At 47.7% G+C, this 20,934-nt stretch overlaps 1 protein-coding gene across 4 annotated transcripts in view; it reads right to left on the bottom strand.

Annotated features, from left to right (window-relative positions):
• Window positions 1-858: 858 nt before the first annotated feature.
• srcap (Snf2-related CREBBP activator protein) overlaps window positions 859-20,934 on the bottom strand; it is a 43,114-nt gene continuing 23,038 nt past the window's right edge. For 2 of the 4 annotated variants that reach the window (XM_080788414.1, XM_080788413.1), the window contains 18 exons: window positions 20,227-20,556; window positions 19,506-19,692; window positions 19,054-19,223; window positions 18,743-18,879; window positions 18,168-18,386; window positions 17,257-17,421; window positions 16,242-16,397; window positions 15,692-16,027; window positions 15,225-15,412; window positions 14,512-14,831; window positions 14,097-14,305; window positions 13,547-13,716; window positions 12,653-12,849; window positions 11,489-11,603; window positions 10,686-10,820; window positions 10,230-10,406; window positions 9,904-9,987; window positions 859-9,613 (listed from right to left, as the gene is read on the bottom strand). In XM_080788414.1, coding sequence (XP_080644540.1) covers window positions 2,417-9,613; window positions 9,904-9,987; window positions 10,230-10,406; window positions 10,686-10,820; window positions 11,489-11,603; window positions 12,653-12,849; window positions 13,547-13,716; window positions 14,097-14,305; window positions 14,512-14,831; window positions 15,225-15,412; window positions 15,692-16,027; window positions 16,242-16,397; window positions 17,257-17,421; window positions 18,168-18,386; window positions 18,743-18,879; window positions 19,054-19,223; window positions 19,506-19,692; window positions 20,227-20,556 — 10,492 coding nt within the window. In that variant the 3' untranslated portion in view covers window positions 859-2,416. The remainder of the gene's footprint in view (window positions 9,614-9,903; window positions 9,988-10,229; window positions 10,407-10,685; window positions 10,821-11,488; window positions 11,604-12,652; window positions 12,850-13,546; window positions 13,717-14,096; window positions 14,306-14,511; window positions 14,832-15,224; window positions 15,413-15,691; window positions 16,028-16,241; window positions 16,398-17,256; window positions 17,422-18,167; window positions 18,387-18,742; window positions 18,880-19,053; window positions 19,224-19,505; window positions 19,693-20,226; window positions 20,557-20,934) is intronic. The other 2 variants (XM_080788412.1, XM_080788411.1) reach the window with 2 other exon arrangements.

Here is a 20,934-nt window from a genome sequence, read left to right as displayed (position 1 = left end):
CTCTACAATGATCTGTCTCCAATGAATGTGTAAAGCTATTAAAACATGGGGCTTTTCTTTTAATTATTGAACCTTGTATCATTGGTTTGTTTCAGTCAACTAATGTGCAATTAAAGGTAGCCCTGGTCCCAGCCTTACTCTTCTGTGAAGAGAAAAGCCTGGTCACAACCTAAGGCAGAGTGCATAGGCGGAAGTGTCAAGCCAGAACATCCGTCAATGCATTTTTCATTTCATACACGGACAGATTAAATTAAAAAAAGATTCATACACGTGCATTAAAGGGCTATTTCACAAAAATAAAGTATTTGGAGGCACTCACCACAACCAAGGAAGGGTGGTGATAAAATGAATATGAAATATCTAAACACTGAATCAAGCAACTTATCTCTCTGGGGTGTTCACAAAAGCCAAAGTAAACGATAAAATGAGAAATGGCCCAACATTATTTTGAAAGTGAAATATCCCTTTAAGCCTACAATTCTAAATAAAGCTCATTATGCCGATGACCGAACTCCATAACTATATTTCGGGAAGCCTTTCCAAACCGGGAGATCTGACATCAGAAGGGGTATGTATTGTGCTTAAGTCAACGTCAATTCAAATACCCCAACTAAGAAACTCAATGTTTCTCCACAATTTTTTTAAATGTTTACACAGGAGCCCTTACATTTAGCCCTTTATAGCTTTAAAACGCATGTTCATCAGTTCAGAAATTGACTTATTGCAGGACATTACAGTAACAAAAAAAGAAAAGTTTATAGTATCCCGAATACATTTTTGCCATGGTTTACGATAAATTATCTCAAGATATGCAACCACAGTCACAATTATGAAATCTTAATACAAAAAGATATCAGCTTATTTTTGGTCTTTTTATTCAACTGTCATTTTTGTCCTTTTAATCTTTCAAGTAAAACGATGTGGAATTACAAGGGAACAAAGGGAATGTAACAAATGAAAAGAGACAAAATAAAAAATAAGACCATCACCATATTGTCCCCCCTCCCCCTGCTTAGAAAGCTGTGGGAAATGCAAGTCCAAAGGGAAATGTGATGATTTATTGTCATCTGGGTACTGTACCAGTTAATCTTTTAATTCAAACATTTTATATTCAGACTACATTACACGTGAGAGGAACAATGAAGTCATGACAGTAAAAATCCAGGTGAAAAATAAATTTGTAGCACTGATGCACAGGCTCCTTTTTTAACAGGCTCCTTGAACATATTAAGTAGTTACTTCATCGTCAATAACATGACGTTTCACACCGCGTGTCAGGTGCTTCACAAGGCATACTGGGGGTCAAAACCCATGGCCAAACAGGCACTGTTTTTTTGTTTTTTTTAATTACATAGATTCATTGCCCTTTTTGCATGAATGTGACGATATATGGGCCATAAGAAAGTCGGGCTTCGGGAAGGCAAAAGCAAAATAAGTCATGTCAAAGACAGGAGCCTAGCATGAGAGATGGACGTATTCAGGGCTCCCCGGCGGTACATTCTGAGGTACCGTAACGTAATTATTAACTGGGTTGATGTAAACAAAAGAACAAACAAAAATAAGAAAATATGTAATACTACACCACAATGCACTTGAAAACTGTGGGCCACGTATTGGATGTGCAAAAGGCTAGATTTAGAATGAAGTCAAGACATGATGAGTAGAGGGGAGGGAGGGGCCCAAGCGAAAGACAAGCTCCAGCATAGTGCAGCAGAGATCACATTTACAGATCTGTTGTCTTCCTAATACTCTGGAAGAAATAATAAAATATCCATAACTTATAAACTGACTGCAAAGAAACAATAGTCAGAACAACTGACAGAATTTTCAGAAACGAACTGTCTAAAACCTTCGACTTACAATACATCTGGTCACTCCAAAGTATTATTTTTATTCGCACAAAGGATTTTTCATTTAGAACCCTAGCTGAGGGTGCGGTCTAATCCCCAACACATAATATCTGAGTTTTCCAGTCTTTTAAATGATTACAGTACATAGTGTGAACTAACAACTTGCCAATATCACCTTTTGCACCTTTTAAATCCTGTATCAAGTCCCAAGGTGCTTTAACCACTGTCTCTATAGTTGTCTGACCGTCGAAACTCATTACACTTCTCAGAGAGGACACTGTGAAAGTGTCACCAACTCTCCCCAGTCTGGCTACCCTGAGCCTTCCCCCAGCTGACGGAGCTGGTGAGGGGACCAGGTCCAATTGGAGGGGGAGAGGGCCCGAGAGGCGGGGAGGTCCGTGGCTTGTACCACACTCACAGTTCTACTTGCATTCATATTAGAGTGTGGACAAAGCAGCAACCTTGGAGGTTCACATTTCTCCATTTTCCTACTGTGCTCCGTTACAGCAACCCACTTACCCCTCTCTGTCCCTTCCAGTTAGGTTTTTGGCCCTCTGTCCCTATTGTCATGTCTTGTGGTGACGCACTTGGCCGGAACGGGTGCTTGCTGCAGGCGAGCGGGCCTGCGCTGCTGCCAGTGCTGCGATACTGCGCAGCACCCTGTCGGGAGTCCCTTCGGCTCCGGAGCCGCTGCTCACATCCTGTGATGACCTCTGGGACCGCCTACAGCTGTCCCTTGCCTCCCCATCCTTTCTGTCCCTGTGTTTCCCACGCTCCGAGCTGCGGTCCCGCTCGCTTCCCGACGAGGTGGCTCGGGAGCGGGACTCCCTGGGTTCTGTTCCCTGGGAGCTGCCGCTCAGGGTTCGTTGGCTGCTGTTGCTGCTGCTACGGCTCCTACTGCTGTGGTCACCACCCTCGCCGTCCCCGTCACTGCTCATGCTGCTGCAGGCACTGTGGCCCCGCGACGAAGACCGACCCTCTCCTTCCCGTTCCTTCCCCTCCGACGACTTTTTACTTCCGTCCTTCTCCATGGCTTTCTCCTTGACCTTTCCCTTGTCCCGCCTGCACCTCTTGACCTCCAAGTCCAGGGGAGGCAGGAGAGAACCGGGGCACTGTCTGGTGGAGCGGGAGGTCTGAGTGGGAGTGGGGGGTTTGCTGCCACCTGGTTTGTTGTTACTGGTGTTGAGAGAGTTGGTCTGAGGGGAGGCTGGCACACTTTTGTTTCTAGACATTTGATTTTTGTCAGTGGAAGAAGCAGGGGAGTTCCCAGCCTTAGCCCCATGGTCTTTCCTGGTGGTGTGACCAGGTGTGTCCACTCTACCCTTCATGGCTAAGAGCTTGGCTGCTGCATTGAGGGCTGAACACCTCTTGCCCAGAACTTCTGGTTCAGGAGGTGTGGCGGGCACACTGTTGGTTTGTGGTTTGCTCTCTGTTGTGGGCTGAGATCCTGCAGACTTCCTGGTAACTCGGACAGAAGATGTGTCACTGCCGGATTCTGCGGTACTGTTGGACTTGTTTCTGTCAGAGCTTCGTGCCGTCCTCTTCCTCTGTCGGTGGCTCTCTCCCTCCTTCTCCTGGTCCTGTAGCCCGCGCTTTACCGAACGGGTTAGTCCACGCTCCTTTCTGCTTTTGGCGCTGTCTGAGTCAGAGGAAGAGGAAGGGGACCTGGAACGCCCCCTCCGAGAGGTAGCGGTCTGCTCCTCCTTGCCTCCTTGCCCTGCCTTGTTTTCTGTGCACTCGACTTCCACTTTCTTTATCTCCTTCTCTGCCTTCTCTGAGGAGGCGTCCACTCGCCTCTTCTTAGCAGGATGACGGTTCTCATACGTTCTTTTGTGATGAGCGTGACGCGCAAGTGTGGCTGAGGAGCAGCTGGAGGATGGAGAAGAGGAACGAGCAGACTCCTGACTGCTCTGCCGGCTGATGAGTCTCTTCTGACCAAAGGTGCTCTCATCTCCAACAACCTTCTCCATCTCCTCCTGCTGCTGCTGCTTCGCTTTCTCCTGCTGATGAGCCACAGGGGTCTCCGACTCAGGCGGGGAGGGGGTTGGCGAATTAACTGAGACTTTAGCCCCTGGAGAGCTCTCTGCCTTCCTCTTTATGGGCTCAGACTTCAAGCTCTCCTTCGCCTCTGTCCCACTGTTGTTGTCCACCATGGTATCGACCTCAGTGTCTGTCACCAGTACAGAGTCTGTTGCATCTGCAGATTCTTTTTGAGTCGGCTTAGAGCACTGCTTCACTGATACAGTCGCAGCAGAGGAGACAATGGAGGGGGCAGGTGTTGTGTTGGACGCCACTGTAGGAATGTTAGTGGGAGTCGGGATGGGTATCGGAGGGGAAACGACTGCTGGGGGTTGGGTGGTTGTTGGAGGAGAACTGGTAGTGCTTACTGCTGAAGTGGCAGTGGGTGTTTGTGTAGTATGTGTAACGTTTGATGATACCGTAGCCGATACAGTCTTTTCTGTGATGAGTGTAGAGGCCTGTTTGGACGGGGTTGTTACAATGTTTTTTGATGGCCCTGTAGGAATTGTTACTTGCGCTGGGAGGGGTGTTGTCACTGGGACTGTCTGTTCTGGGAGGGGTGTTGTCACTGGGACTTTCTGTTCTGGGAGGGGTGTTACTGTGACTGTCTTTGCTGGGAGGGTCACGTCATGTGATGTTACAGCGACTGTCTTTGCTGGGAGAGGTGTTGTCACGGTGACTGTCTGTTCTGGGAGAGGTGTTGTCACGGTGACTGTCTGTTCTGGGAGAGGTGTTGTCACGGTGACTGTCTGTTCTGGGAGAGGTGTTGTCACGGTGACTGTCTGTTCTGGGAGAGGTGTTGTCACGGTGACTGTCTGTTCTGGGAGAGGTGTTGTCACGGTGACTGTCTGTTCTGGGAGAGATGTTGTCACGGTGACTGTCTGTTCTGGGAGAGGTGTTGTCACGGTGACTGTCTGTTCTGGGAGAGGTGTTGTCACGGTGACTGTCTGTTCTGGGAGAGGTGTTGTTACGGTGACTGTCTGTTCTGGGAGAGGTGTTGTCACGGTGACTGTCTGTTCTGGGAGAGGTGTTGTCACGGTGACTGTCTGTTCTGGGAGAGGTGTTACTGTGACTGTCTGTTCTGGGAGAGGTGTTGTTACTGTGACTGTCTGTTCTGGGAGAGATGTTACTGTGACTGTCTGTTCTGGGAGAGGAGATGTTACTGTGACTGTCTGTTCTGGGAGAGATGTTACTGTGACTGTCTGTTCTGGGAGAGGTGTTGTTACTGTGACTGTCTGTTCTGGGAGAGATGTTACTGTGACCGTCTGTTCTGGGAGGGATGACGTGACTGTGACTGTCTGATCTGGTAAGGATGACATTACTGTAGCTGTCTTTACTGACGTTACTGGGACCGTCTTTGCTGGGAGCGGTGTCGTTACAGTGACTGTCTTTGCTGGGAGAGATGACTTTTCTGGGACCATCTTTACTGGGAGGGATGACGTTATTGTAGCCCTCTTGTCGGGGAGGGGTGATGTTACTGGGACTGTCTTTACTGACGTTACTGGGACTGTCTTTGCTGGAAGGGATGACGTGACTGTAGATGTCTTTTCTGGAAGGGATGACTTGACTGTAGACGTCTTTTCTGGAAGGGATGACTTGACTGTAGACGTCTTTTCTAGGAGGGCTGACGTTACCGCGACTGTCTTTACTGACGTTACTGGGACTGTTTTTGCTGGAAGGGATGACGTGACTGTAGACGTCTTTTCTGGAAGGGATGACGTGACTGTAGACGTCTTTTCTGGAAGGGATGACGTGACTGTAGACGTCTTTTCTGGAAGGGATGACTTGACTGTAGACGTCTTTTCTAGGAGGGCTGACGTTACTGCGACTGTCTTTTCTGGGAGGGATGATTTTTCTGGGACAGTCTTTGCTGAGACGGATGAGGTGACTGTAGCAGTCTTTACTTGGAGGGGTGTTGTGACTGTCTTTACTGACGTTACTGGGACTGTCTTTTCTGGAAGGGTTGACGTGACGGCGACCGTCTTCACTGATGTTACCGTGACTGTCTTTTCTTGGATTGGTGACGTTACAGTGACTGTATTTTCTGGGATTGGTGACGTTACTGCGATTGTCTTTTCTGGGATCGGTGACGTTACTGAGACAGTCCTTTCTGGGAGGGGTGACGTTACAGTGGCAGTTTTTTCTGGGAGCGGTGACGTTACAGTGACCGTCTTTTCTGGGAGAGATGTTACTGCGACTGTCTTTGTTGAGAGGGGTGACGTTACTGCGACTGTCTTTTCTGGAAGAAGGGACGTTACTGCAACTATCTTTTCTGGGAGGGGTGACGTTACTGCGACTACCTTCTCTGGGAGGGGTGACGTTACTGCGACTACCTTCTCTGGGAGGGGTGACGTTACTGCGACTACCTTCTCTGGGAGGGGTGACGTTACAGTGGCTGTCTTTTCTGGGAGAGGTGACGTTACAGTGGCTGTCTTTTCTGGGAGAGGTGACGTTACAGTGGCTGTCTTTTCTGGGAGAGGTGACGTTACAGTGGCTGTCTTTTCTGGGAGAGGTGATGTTACAGTGGCTGTCTTTTCTGGGAGAGGTGATGTTACAGTGGCTGTCTTTTCTGGGAGAGGTGACGTTACTGCGACTGTCTTTTCTAGGACTGGTGACGTTACTGCGACTGTCTTTTCTGGGAGGGGTGACGTTACAGTGACTGTCTTTTCTGGGAGAGGTGACGTTACTGCGACTGTCTTTTCTAGGACTGGTGACGTTACTGCGACTGTCTTTTCTGGGAGGGGTGACGTTACAGTGACTGTCTTTTCTGGGATCGGTGACGTTACTGCGACTGTCTTTGCTGGGAGGGTCACGTCATGTGATGTTACTGCGACTGTCTTTGCTGGGAGGGGTGACGTTACTGTCTTTACTGGGAGAGATGATATTACTGGGAGGGATGACTTTATTGGCACCGTCTTTACTGGGGCTGTGGTGGTCAAGTTGGTTGATGTGGTCACAGCTGGAACAGGGGGAGCTGAAGCAGTCATAACAGTGGACTCGGACTCAGATGTGTTGGTTGTTGTGACAGTTGTTAATGGTGTCTGTTTGGCTGCTGTGACCGTCTTTGCCACCGACTGCACAGCTAATGGTTTTGCAGGGTTGCTGCTGGTGGCAGCTATATTAGCCATAGCTGGCATTCTTGTAGTCTCTGTAACGTCAGTGGTTGTGGACGATAACATGGCCGATGCAGCATCACCGACAGATTTGGCTGGGATTGTGGTGGCGACAGTGACCGACCTCACTGATGTACTTGCTGCAATGACCTTTTCTGCAGTCACTGGTTTAGCTGTGCCTAGTTTCTCTGAGGCTGTAGTTGGGCTAGAAGTGGTGGCTGCCACAGTCCCACTGGTGGCTGTGCCAGTAGTGACAGAACTAGTGCTGTGTTGAGCAGAGGCAGGGGTACATGTAGGTGTTGAGTCAGATTTAACTGCAGTCATAGCAGGTGATGAAAGCATTGCCGTTTTGGCGACTGTGGTAGTGTCTGCTGAAGCAGGGGCTTGTTGGGAAGCTGTGGTAGGCGCAGTGGTGGCCATGGGAGCTTTGGCAGAACATGGGACAGGCGCTGTAGAAACTATAGGTTTGGTCTCCGTGGGACTTTTTGTAGCAGTCACTGAGGCAGCAGTGGTGGCAGGAGCTGAACAAACCGTCTGTGTCTTTGTGTCTGTGGATGGAGACGGAGCAGGGACAGGTGTAGTAGAGGTGGCGGCTCCTGGTGATGGAGCAGCGCTATTGATTGAAGAAGTAGTCACTGCGTTGGGGTGACTAGTGGAAGGTGCAGACTCTTGGGCCGACATTGTGGCCGTGCCTGGAGATGGAGCCGAACTGCTGACCTGGGCTGTGGAGACCGAAGCTTGATGGATCGAGGGTGATTTTTGAGCCTTGCACGGTGCAGGTGGAACACACGTTGAGGCTGGGGATTGTGTCGAGTCTGGTGGTGTTTGAGCTGAGCTCTGTGCGGGATTCTGATCAGTGGTTGGAACTGGGGCAGGTACCACAGGTTTAGTGTCTTGTTCCTCAGCTTTGGCAGATGGGGTGCTGACTGACTCTTGACTGGTGCTGACAGTTGGAGGTAAATTGGACTTGGGTTCAGTGGGGGCAGGCATGCCGCCTGGCTCTGTGCTAGCATCAAGCGGTTCAGAAGTGTTTGATCGTGGGCTTGATATACCAGTAGTGCTGGCTGAAGGGGTCTTATTAGAGTTCCGTCCTGCACCGTCAGCATCTGGCACATTTAAGGGGTATATCCGAGGACGTCCCCTCTTGCGTTTCGGGGATAGAGTGGGGCTCCCCTCCTCACTTAGTGAGGTGGGCTGCGGGGGAGGCGAAAGCACAGGTGCAGGAGCACTGAGGGGAGTTTTAGGGGGCCGGCCCCTTTTCCTTTTCACTGGCGCCACTGGGGAATTCACACTGGGCCCTACGGAGGAAGAAGTGGAGTCTTTGCCAGGCGGAGCATCGATTTTCCTGTTTTGGGGCCCTCCCCTGCCCCTACCCTGCTCCACCAACTGGGCGGCCAGGCGAGACTCGGTCTCCAGCCTGCGTCTCACGGGCAGGTTCCTTAGCACAGGCATGTCAGGAGAGTGGTGTGGCGGGGAGTAAGGAGGGTATGCTCTGACAGGCTGCGGCTGTGCAATGGGGTTGGGGTGTTGGTCCTGAGCAGATTTGGAAAGGGTCCCTTTAGTTTTGCTGTCAGGGTTGTTGGGGTGTTGGTCCTGAGCAGATTTGGAAAGGGTCCCTTTAGTTTTGCCGTCAGGGTTGTGGGGCGTGGCGTCTCTACTTGGCTCATCGTTTGAGCCACCTGCAAGCTCCTCTGTTGTAGTCGTCTCTTCTGAGGAGACCACACCTCCGGTACTGCTGCATCTCCTCTTCCTCTTCGTGTGCTCCTTCTCCTCCACCACAGTCACAAGCCGCCCAGGTAGCTTCCGCAAGACTTTTGCTGACGGCGAATCCTCGGCCAGGCCCCCACGAACCTCGCCATCGGCCGACTGCCTTTTGCGAGGTGAACGGGGGAGGGAGCCAGCTGACGGGGGAGACATGGAGCCTTGGTCTTTGTTCTCCTCATCTCTGACCTGAGCAGAGTACAGCTGATGGTCCACTGGGCAGCTGGACTCCTGAGACAACACAGAAGCTCCCCTCTCTTTCTCCTCCTTCTCTCTTTCTTTTTCCCGCTCTGCTCTCCTGATGGACCTGCTGTCCATCTCCCCAACAGTCAGCGGTTTTCCCCCAGAAAGAGGAGGAGAGGTTGGGGCGGAGGAAGGCACTGGACTGGAGAGAGAGCGGTTTGACAAAGTCCTGGTTCTGACAGTCTGGTGGTCTCTGGCAGGGGAGGAGGCTTTCGATGATTTGGAGGTCTCCTGAAGCTTTGTTGATGAGGTGGTCCTGGGGTGGTCTGTACGGGCTGGGGTAGCGACGACAGCAGCAGCAGCAGCAGCAGGAGCAGCAGCAGCAGCAGAGGTGTCTTTGGCGGCCCCTCGTACTCTCAGACCTCGTACTCTGTCAGGCACTTCTCTGGGGGTGGGAGGTTCAGGCTCAGTGTCGGGAGAGGCTCCGCGCAGCCTGCCACTGGTCCTGGTGGAGGTGAGGATGACGGTCTTGTCCTTGGGCTTGCGGCCACGGCGTGCCGGGGCCGGCTGGGAGGGCTCCACGGAGGCTGGTGGGGACGAGAAGTTGTCATCGTCAGACGAGGCGTGGAGTTTCAGGGCCTCCTCTTTGGCCTGGTCCAGGCCCTTCCTGGCAGCCTCCACTTGCTCCTGGATAAACGCAATAAAAAAACCATAAAGGAGATCTATGTGAAATTGACACAATTATGTAAACTTTATCAATAATCCTCAGTGTTAATTTAACAAAGTGTTAAAATGGACCCAAAAATATCTGGAATGATACATTTGTCATTTCTTTTGTTTTCTATTGATGGGTCAGTGTTGTATGTGGACTAAGAAAATAACATCTGTAATTCTATTTCTATCTATCATTTAAGAATTATGTTAATGAGACACACAATCTTGGCTAGTTTGTAAATCCAGGACAGAGGTTATCTCACCTCAGCTTGCTTCAACTCCTCCTTGCACACGTCCTCCAGAGAGGCCTCCAGGAAGTTCATTGCGTAGCGCTCGATTGGAGTTAACTGGATAGGGAAAGACATTTTACATGACAATTAAGCATGCCCTTATTGTTCTTTCACCCCAAACTGCTACATTATTTTTTTAGCAATACCACATTCTAAATTAAATCCTTAACTTGCAATATTGGCAAATAGCTTATTTTTCCATTGCCAGTGCCTCAAACTAGAATAGGGCCTTATAGAGGATAAAAGTCTTGAGATGTATCATGTCATTTTCAAGAGGGTCCTCCATTATGACAACTCACCTGCTCCACCAGGGCAGCAATCTCTTGCTCAGCTTTAGAGAGCTCTTCAACCTCCTCCTGTTCCCCTCCGTCGTCCAGTGGGATGTTTTCGTTGAACTCCGCCAGCTCGGCCACCTGCTCCGCCTTGGCTTGGGAAGCGGCCACAATGTCCTCCTCGTCCTCTGCACGACACAGTGCCTGGCGGACATGTTGGAAAGACGTCGGTTAGGGTCCATCAATTTAGCACGACTTCAGTATTGTAAGCAAGTAGATTAAGTCTGTATCAGTACAAACACTGGGGTTATTTCTCTGGTATTGTGTCTCTGAATATTTTTATCATCATTCTGATTCAGTATAATTAATAATATAAGTATCGTCAGTTTCACCCAACACAAGTAAAACAAAAATCAAGTCTAGACATTAAAATCATCAATGTGTTAATATAGCCATTCACAACTCAGTAAGCGTGTGTCTGACCTGTTCCAGGATGGTGGTGCTGTGTTTGTTGACCGCCGTCGCCGCCTCCTCCTCCTCTCCCTGGGGCACAGACAGCTCTACCGCCACCTCCCGCTTCTCCCCCTCGTTCATGTCAAACAGGTCGCGGATGGTTTGCTGAGGGAGGCACAGGCGAAATGGATATAGTGATTCTTACTCAAGTGGACAGTGGTTTTGTCTAACCCCCCCCCCCCCTACCCTTTTTTTTACCCATTTTTGGGTTCTGTACAGTATGTACAGCAGGGGTGGGCAACTTTGACGATGGAGAGGGCCACTATATTTCCACGCTCACTCCCAGGGCCACATATTACTGTCGTTGCAAAAATAACCGATCTACAAGCTCAAAACGCGTCGCAGCGCTTGTAAATCGGCTATTTTGCTATATTCAAATTTTAATCTTGAATTATTTTTTGCTCTTTTTGAATTGGAATCCTGAAAATTAACATTTTTATGTCATTTCAAATGCCTTTAATTATACTTGTGTTGAAGCAATGAGCTACTAATTTAGACTGAAGTAATAACAGTGGGTCATGTTTGCAATGTGTTGTGGAATTGTAAACAGCTGAAACCAATATTATATCAGTATTCTGACATTAACCTGAGGGCCACATTAAGTGAAGGTGGGGGCCGCACGTGGCCCCCGGGCCGCCAGTTGCCCACCACTGATGTACAGTATTCAAAAATTACAAGAAATTGATGCTATATAAATATTTGAGGTTTTTCAGAAAACTTGGGTTAAGATTTAAGACACATGAGACCGGTGACTGGTGTTCAAACCTACGTACCTCTTTGAAGAAGGCGGTGGTGAAGTTCCCTCCCTCGATGGCCATGTCGCCCAGCATCCTCTTCTGGTTGGCTTTCTTTAGGATGTTCTCCTCCACCGTGCGCTCACTGATCAGCCTTTGAAGGGGAAAGAGGAAGGACCAAAGAGAATTCAAGCTGGTCTCTACACTGGAAATGTTGAGCCGTTAAACGTTTAACTGTTTGAAACGTATTTATTTATTTGACAGGGACAATGCTCATTAACCCATTGATGCCTGAGGCCGAATCTGGGAACGCCTTCTAGGGCCTGACCTAAGGTTTCTGAAAACCTTCAAATTCTGATGTTTGTTTTTTTAAATAGTTATGTTGCTACATGTATAGCAATAGCTGATGAGACACAGAGAGCGCGGCCGGCATCAAGGGTAGAACAACGTATACGTTGCACCAGGCGTCAATGGGTTAATCAACATGTCAGTTTTCACATCAATGTAAATGGGCCAGAGTTAGCCAAAGCTACATTTCATCTGTAGTCCCTGGGCAGGCTCTTAAAAAGTAAATGATAACATTTATATTGGCTCCCACAATTATCAAATGTTGCCGCCTAACTGTATTTCGGTAGTAGAAAATAAAGCCAATGTCCTGTCTCCACCACTCTTTGATTTTCCAACTAGAAACCAAATGAGCCAAGCAGAAATGAAAATTCTATATACATTTGGAAGACATCGTTTAATATATATTCGTGAACACCACTTTGTGATTGGTTGAATACGCGTCCTGTCTGAAGAGCAGATAACAGCTTGAGCTAGATCACAACGTTGTGTACCGTAAGCTTGTAGATCTGCCATTTTCTTTAATTGAAAATAATAATAAAAAAGAAAAAAACAGGGACTCCAGGTTTAAAGTGGTTAAGACAGAGAGGAGATGATTTTGGTGAACAGATTTCAATTTCAATATTTCAATCTGACACACAGTGGTCCATTTCAATATAAATTAATTTCTATCATACTGTAGAACTAAATGCATCCGAGGCACCTGTGTTACCTGTATATGTGGACGTCTCTGGTCTGCCCGATGCGGTGGCATCGGTCCTGTGCCCTGAGGCAGTGTACTGTACCTGTATATGTGGACGTCTCTGGTCTGCCCGATGCGGTGGCATCGGTCCTGTGCCCTGAGGCAGTGTACTGTACCTGTATATGTGGACGTCTCTGGTCTGCCCGATGCGGTGGCATCGGTCCTGTGCCTGGGCGTCCATGGTGGGGTTCCAGTCGCTGTCGTAGAACACCACCGTGTCGGCGCCCGTCAGGTTGACGCCCACGCCGCCGCTTCGCGTGGACAGGATGAAGCAGAAGACCCTCGCGTCTGCGTTGAATCGCTCCATTAGGGACTGGGGGGGTAGGGGGGGTCCACAATGAATACACTTTGGGAGGTAAATACATCACTGTACTACTGTATGTGTGTGTACTGAACTGAACGTCGTAACAGAAAGGAGTGTGTATGTTCCATTTGGAGGAATATTCCAACTGAATTCCTTCCTTTTTCTAGTGCCAAAACATGTAGTAGTAAAAGTTCAGTTGTGCAATTTAATCACATGAACAACAAAAAACTTTTAACCTGGGCCAGTTGTATTCTCAGTAATTTATTTGAGCTACATACAGCATAATAAATACCCAAAACGAGTAGTAGAAATAGTCAAATTAGTGGGAGTTCCATTAGGATGCTAAATGGCACCTTAATACAGGATGTGAGCACTGGAACAAATTCTATTAGGTCCAGCCAACACGATTCCTTTGGTCGATGAATAATGTGTTAGATTTTATTCTAAGTGGTAGCTCATTAAACAGCCCGACTCTACTCAATTATGTCACAATATTCTGCATCTTCTCAGCGCATGTACCCTTTATTAATACATTTATATATGTAAATGAATTACAAAAATAATAAATAAAGACATAAGGCCAATGCAAACTTTTGCTTTCATAGTACCGTAATTAATATTAATCCCGATTCAACCATGTTGGCAAGCAAATGACACACACAAACATTTTAAATAGAAGAAAATAAGAACATGCAAAACCCCCGACCTGTCTCATCTCCACACGGGTGCTGCCGTCCAGACGGAGGTAGATGTGTCCATGGTAGTTGAGGAACTGCTCCAGTATATCCAGCATGCGCGTCATCTGGGTGAATATCAGGACCCGGTGGCCGCCCGTCTTCAGCTTCCGCAGTAATGTTTGGAGTGTCTGCAGCTTACCTATGTGCACGACGTACACACATTGATGGTTAAGGTCCAAAAAGGTATAAGATTATACCTCACCTCTGAGGTGGCTTGGCCTTCGAGATTATCTTGGTATAATGGCATAAACATGCATAATCTGTGTATTATCACTGGAAGACCGAGCTCTTAACAGTGATGGTGTAAAAGCCAATAGCAACAGACTGAACATCTGCAAAACCTGATGTATTTGTGCTCCTCATGCCTGCTTGATATCAGACTTCCTCAAAAGGTCTACTTGGTGTGTCGCTGACGCTGTAGATCTGTTCTATTCCAATCATCTCAAGAACTCAATGCTTCCAGGAAAATCCTCACTAGAGGAGTTTAATTGCTCGACCCTTAATGGCTCGATGACTTACCACAGTCGTACTGTATGAGCCTCAAGTCTGGAAAGTGGGTCCTCATGTTACACTGAATGCGGTGCAGGAGAGGAAGTTGTGTGAGAGGCGTGAGCCGGGTCGACAGCTCAGCGGAAAAGAGGGCCTGCTTGTGGCTCAGTGAGGGGGGAGGATGGCAGCAGTGCATGGAGATGACTGGAGCCTCCACTGGAGGAATCACAAATGTAAACCTGAGATGAGAGACGAGAGAAATTATGTGGATGAGCTAGAGGGTTTCTGTATATGATGAACAGTTTGAACACAATACAGCTTTTCTCTTCCTGAACATGAATACCATAATCAGGATATTTATTTGAACGTAACTATAGGACATTACTTTAAGTTTTGATATGTACAGTGGAAACAACCAACAACAAGCAGCCGGTCATCAACATACCTGTCTATAACATTACTGAGCAGCTGTAGTCGCTCCTCTGTGGTGTGGATGGCTTCTCTCAGGGCACCACTCCGGCTCCAGTGGTTGCCTTTCTGTTGGGACTGCGCTAACAGGCAGCTGCTGTGACCCGAGCGACCCCAGTCCCCGTGGGGGCGGAGCCCTGGGGGAGCCGGCGAAGGGCAGGCTCCGGGGAGAAAGGTGAGAAAGTCTAGAACCTCTCGGCCATAGACGGGCTTGGCCCCGCAGTGGTGCTCATTGACCCGGGAGATGAGGTCCAGTCGGCTGGCATGCTGCCGCTTACGGCTGTCTTCCAGCCACGGCTGGAGGGGGAAAGAGGGACGTGCTGTTGGTCACGTAGAAAAGGATGGAGGCGTAGCGCGGGGAGCGCTTGATTTCAGTTATCTTGCAAATGATCTTGCAAGACCATTTCCGAGGCTGTTCAAAAGGTATGCTAAATAAACTAAGCGTTAAAAATGAAGGGTGCAACGCTACTGGAACACAGCCCGAAGGTCAGTAGATCCAAATATTGCTTTTAGTCTCCCTTGTAAGACAGAATAAACATTCTCAAAAAAGTAGTGCTGCCTTTTCTATCTTGATAATATACTATTGAGAAGTTGAATTCTCTTCTCAGAAGGGCTATTATTTGAAGACAAATTAAGCACAGTTGGAGCAGCTTCATGGACATTGTGAATGTATTTGAGGTGTAAGCTCACCATGTAGAAAGGAGAGCGTGGAGGTGGGGGAGGTACAGGCCTAGGCCGATGAGGGGCTTTTCCAGCTGCACTGGAGCTGGCCTTGGTAGGCAGTGCAATTTTACTGGAACTGCGGTCATCGTTTGGGGTCACTGAAGCCTTTGATGAAGACGTGGAAGATGCGGAGGAAGCATTTACACGAGCTGGAGCTGAGGAAGAGCACAGAAAAGAGTGAATGTAAACAAGTTCTTTAATGTCCCTTAATACACAGATGTGTTTTTCCTATATTTAGTGCAAGAAAGCATCCCGATTAGTATTGCAGCAAATAAAAGATAAGAAAAAAAAACACACAAAAAAAAAACTGCTACAAGCAATAAAACAAACAAACTGCAACAACTATTCCAACATCAGCCGTTGCCATGCAAGAACACAACCATGTAAGCTTTGAGCGAAAACAAAAACAAATAAAGTTTTTCTCCTTCGCTCACCTGGCTGTTCAGTACTTGCTGGCGGAGGCTGCACTACTTTGAGTATAGGGCGGGGGAGCTGAGGGTGACTGGGGGTGGAGCAAGGGATTCTGGGTGGGGCTATGGTATAGGTGGCAGTGGCAGGACCAGGGGTCCGCTGGACTATGTGAGCTGTAGTGGGGATTCTGACAGGGGGTGTGTTGGGATGATGGTGTGGGGACGGGGATAGATGGGGGACCACACGGGGGGAAGGGGCCACTGCCAGGGTGGGCACAGGCCCGCACTCCTTGCCTGGTGCTGCGTGCTGGCGCACCACAATCTTCACTATCCCTGGACTGCTCACCATGGATGAGGGCACTGAGGACAAACACAGAGGACACCATTTACACCTTCAGCAACTAGGGCTGTTGCACAAAGCATGCTACTTTTTGTTGTTGTTGCATGGGCACTGAATGAAACTCTGATGTTTAATTCTTAATGCAGGGAAACCAGGTTTTATATAAAATATATATAAAATAATAATAAAATAAATATTATATTGGAGAAAGAGCGGAGAGAAGGGAGGAGGAACCTTGCGAGGAGACACCGTGAGGCAGATGGGTCCCAGAGGGACTTGGAGAAGAGGTATGAATAGCATGTGTGTTGGCTGTACTGAGGACAGCCACCTGCCCAGGCTGGCTGATTAGGTGGTGCTGCCCCCCGCTGGACACCAAGTGCATCACGTTACCTGTAGAGTGGAGGGAAGGAGAAAATAAAAATAAGTTTCAGTCACACATAACACGCTTTTAGAATGATTCGCATATTTCTCAGAAACAGCCTTATAGTATAGTTTATAATACCGGTACTTAATCTTTCAACAAAATGGTCACTTTATCTTGACGCATGTGAGACATGACACTCGAAGCTTTTGTTTTGTCGATCAAGTTAGGCTATTAACACTTCTTTTGCGGGGGAATTTTTCATAATAAAAGGCACTAGGATGTCACGCAGATGAGGCAGATTTTACTCTTAAAGTCCCGCCTTCCATTACCCAAAACCGGGAAGCATAATTTGACCTCATGTCCTCGTCTCTCTAGAAGCGTTATTATTACAAACGAGCTGTTTGCTGAAGTCAGAAATGACCAAAGAACATCAGCATTATGATCGAAACCATGGAGTGTGCCGTAGATTTAGAGTTATGAGCAACATTTGTCGGCCGGTAAACAAGGAAGTGAACGGTAGTGCGCATGCGCAAAAACGGGCTAGGATCGCTGAAGGAGGAAAATAAAGAAATAAAATAAAAGTATTTTTATAATATGGTTTGATATCAATAAAAAAGGACCTAAAGACGCCTATACACGTCCAAGGAACCCCTTGGTTTTGATTCTAAAGACGTGTATACACGTCATTAGCATAACTAGTGTATCTATCTATCCATCTCAATGGGATAGTTCCAGCCATAGGAGCAATGTTTGGAACTATAGCCCATGTGACATCAAAGCGTGTCGCCACACTCTTACTAGATTACTCTGGGATGTTGGCACTGTCAACAGTTTAATTCATTGAACAACAGTAAGAACTAAGAACATGCCACCGCTGACACTAACCTTGGACTGGGCGTGGTGGGGCCACAGGAACTTGGTGGATCTGAGCTCCAGACAGAGTGAGCTTGTTGCCCTGCAGCTGAAAGGTGACCGGTTTGCTGCCCTGGCACGACGACATAGGACGGCCCGCCAGTGAGGCAAGCTGGGCTATACTGACCACCTCTCCAGCTGGTGACAGGATGAGAGGGGCATACAAATCATTAAACCCCATCGGCCTGTCTTCTGGATTAATGACTTTCCTCAGCACAGTAAAAAATACAGATGGAGAACGATCAGTGCATATGGACCCCCGTTTCCCCAGTAAATATCTTTGCAGATAATAGCCAATCTACATGCTCACAATGACGCAGTGTTGCAACGCAACACGCTGTGAGCTTGTAGATGTGCTAATTTAAAATTGTACTAACATTACTTGACTTGAATTAAAGAACTCGCCCAGTAAAATATGAAACATTTTGCTTTGTCAGGAATGCTGAATGAGTAAATGGGATCGGCACATTGTTGGCTGTTGACCAAAAAACCAGCATACATATTTCCAATTCGTCAATTAAACATGAAATCGGATTCTGTTAAATAATAATTGGCACAGCGGCTCGGAATCAGTAATCCATTTAGGGTGATTTATACATGGCTACACGCTACGTAAAGTAACGCTGTCGCTTTGCATTGCAATGATTGTACCGTTTGCACAGTTTCTATTTGTGAGGACATAGCATCCCTTTTTGGTGTGTGCCATTAAAGAAATGGAAATGTGAGTACTTTGTCCGGTATTTATTTACATTTTTTGATGTGCTACCTATTTGGATTTTTTAAAATTCCTACATTTTGATGTATACTGGATTTGGGTTTAGCACTCTGAAAATCATTGCTGATGTGCAACCTCCTTTTCTCATTTATCCATTGTTGATACTCACAGGGCAGTCTGGCCTGCATGTCCGGACTGAGGAGCACTCGCTGGGGCATGATGTTGCTGGGCGGTGGGGTAGAGTGAGCTGGCACATTGGGGGCGCGTGGACCGGCGGGTTGGCGGATGGTCAGCACAGGCTTAGGCGTGCTGGACCTGATCGATATCTGTGCGGCAGGAGGCACGGGTGGACGAGGGAGAGAGGGTATGGGCGACACGGAACACACCACTGAGAGAGAGAGAAAGAGAAAAAATATATAAATATTAAAATGTGGGGGGGGAGGGGGGAAAGAGAGTAAGAATGAGTGGATGGGGGATAAAGCTCAAGCTTTTTAGGAGATATGCCAATTTTGACGTCATGTTATAATTTAGTCCTCATGTTTTGCTCAGGGACACTTCAACACAAACTGGGTGGTAGTGGTTGGCAGTGACAGACTGTACACATGGGGGGGGGGGAATTGGAAACAACTACATTTGGTAAAAAATTGTAAAGAACGAAAAACGATTTTGGACACAATGGTCATTCATTTCCAATTATATATTACAGGCTACAGCAGTCAGTCAGTCAGTGAGTGTTTGACCAACCTTGTTGAACGACGGGTGCAGGTGCAGGGATGACCTCAGTAATGAGAGGTATCTGTGTAGCAGGGGGAACAGGGCAGGTGGGTTTGTTCATAAGCAGGACAGTTCGGCCGTCAGCCTTTGGAGGTGGTTGGAACATCCTAAAAAAGAAAAAAGTAGAAAAAATGTAATGTAGAAAAATTAATAAGGCCAAATGGGTAAAGTGTCGTATTGAACTGTAAGCCACTTGAACATAGGTCTGAGTGCTTAGCAAAAGCCCTTTATGGATGAATAGTCAAGAATAAAAGCGAATGACGAGTTGCTCAAATGCATACCTGTTAACCTTCATGCGGACTGGTTTGGGCCTCGGAAGGGGTTCAGGAGCCTCTGCAATCTCCTGGATGAGCTGCCGACCGACCTTGTAGCGGGGCAGAAAGACGTCTGCCTGGTAGCGAGACACACAGCTCTCCAAAGACACCAAGTCAAACATGGACAGGTCACAGCGCTAAGGATACACACACACACAAACAAACTATGTCAGACTGTGTATACAAGGTCAAACTCAAAATTAGCTCATTCCATTGTATTTTACGTAACATTCCCTAAACATCAACACTGGCATGCATCTTTTTTTGTGAAACGTTGAAAATGCCCAGCCGATCTACAAGCTCACAACACGCTGCTTGCAATGCGTTGCTGTGCATTGTGAGCTCATAGATCTGCCACTTTTGCCTAATGTTTTCCTATTACGACATGCCCAGAATACGAAAACTCCCTCCGTGCTGACCTTGAAGGGGTGGACCTCAAGAGCGTCTTGCACCAGGGAGGCTGTGCGGAACACGATGGGCTGGGTGATGAAGGGAGAGTGGATGGGACGGGGGTCAAACAGGTTGGGGTGGTTGCACACCTTGCGGAGCTGCATCAGAATGTTGATCACAGACATGAAGTGGCCGCCGGCCAATGTTTCCCGTGTGCTGTAGGGGGGGAAAAAAAGAGCGAGAGTGAGACCTTGTGTTCTTGTTTCCATTCTTGACACATCTGAAAAACATGAAATCTGTCAGTCCCACTTTCAATTTCTTGACTCCATCTTCTACCCGGCCAGCCTATGCTATCAAAAATTCAAAATGCGTTGCAAAAAGGTGAGTCACGGGCCCCAGGCCTAGAAAAAGGCGGATTTGTTTGAGGGTTGGAGCTTAGTTTCTTGCTAGATGTTGAAGTGAAGGGGTTTGGGCGACCCATCTTTATTGCATGTCATTTCTCTACAGTTAATTCTAACAAAAAATATATTATTGTTCATTTTCAATAATATACATATATTTTGCTATAGAAATAACATAAGATGAAGATCTTATCACCCAAACACTACATCTACCATGTGCAAGGTCTAGGAGACTGGAATGTTTTAGCAATCATTTTAATTTCTAACGTAAAAACCAGAGCAGCCCATGCATGCCATAATGTGTCCACATTAGAAATTCCCTCCGAGAGCGATCCGTCGAGCAACTCACGAGGCCTGTGCCATGAAGTCGTCGTAGAGGAACCTCTGTCTCTTGGACAGGCGACAGCGCACCACGTGCTCGTATTTCTTGGGCATCTGCTTCTCCACGTCCACTTTGATCCTGCGGAGCAGGAAGGGCCGCAGCACCTTGTGCAGCCTCTTGACCAGGCCCTCGTTGTACTCCTGGCTGCCCTCGATCATTCCCGTCAGCGGGTTGGAGAACCACTCCTTGAACTCGCGGTGGGACTGGAAGACGTGGGGCATCAGGAAGTGCATCAGCGACCAGAGCTCCATCAGGCTGTTCTGGAGAGGCGTTCCCGTCAGCAGGAGCCGCCGGTGGCTGCGAGGAGAGGAGGGGAATGATGTTCAAGCTATGTACACGGGTTTAGATAATGATATTGGGCTGTATACATTAGGATTAGGAAGCTGTGTGGCATTTCCAAGTGGCCAAGTCAAGTCAATTTTATTTGTAGAGCACATTTAAAAACAACCAAGGTTGACCAAAGTGCTGGACAGCATAAAAACAAAACATATACAGTAGAGAAAATGCACAAAATGAAATGGGAAAGCACAGCAACACATGATTTAAAAAAAGATCTGCTATTTTTCAATAGCTAAAGTATAACATAATGCTTAGTTAAAACACCAAAAGGGGTTCCCGCCCAAAATGGGTTAAAAGGCCAGGGAGAACATGTGTGAGTTGTAGTCTGGAGAGAGA

This window comes from Protomyctophum bolini, assembly GCF_963924005.1.
Source record: "Protomyctophum bolini genome assembly, chromosome: 18".
Lineage (NCBI taxonomy): Eukaryota > Metazoa > Chordata > Actinopteri > Myctophiformes > Myctophidae > Protomyctophum > Protomyctophum bolini.
Note: the sequence above shows the minus strand (reverse complement) of the source record. Positions and strands in the feature narration are given on the sequence as shown.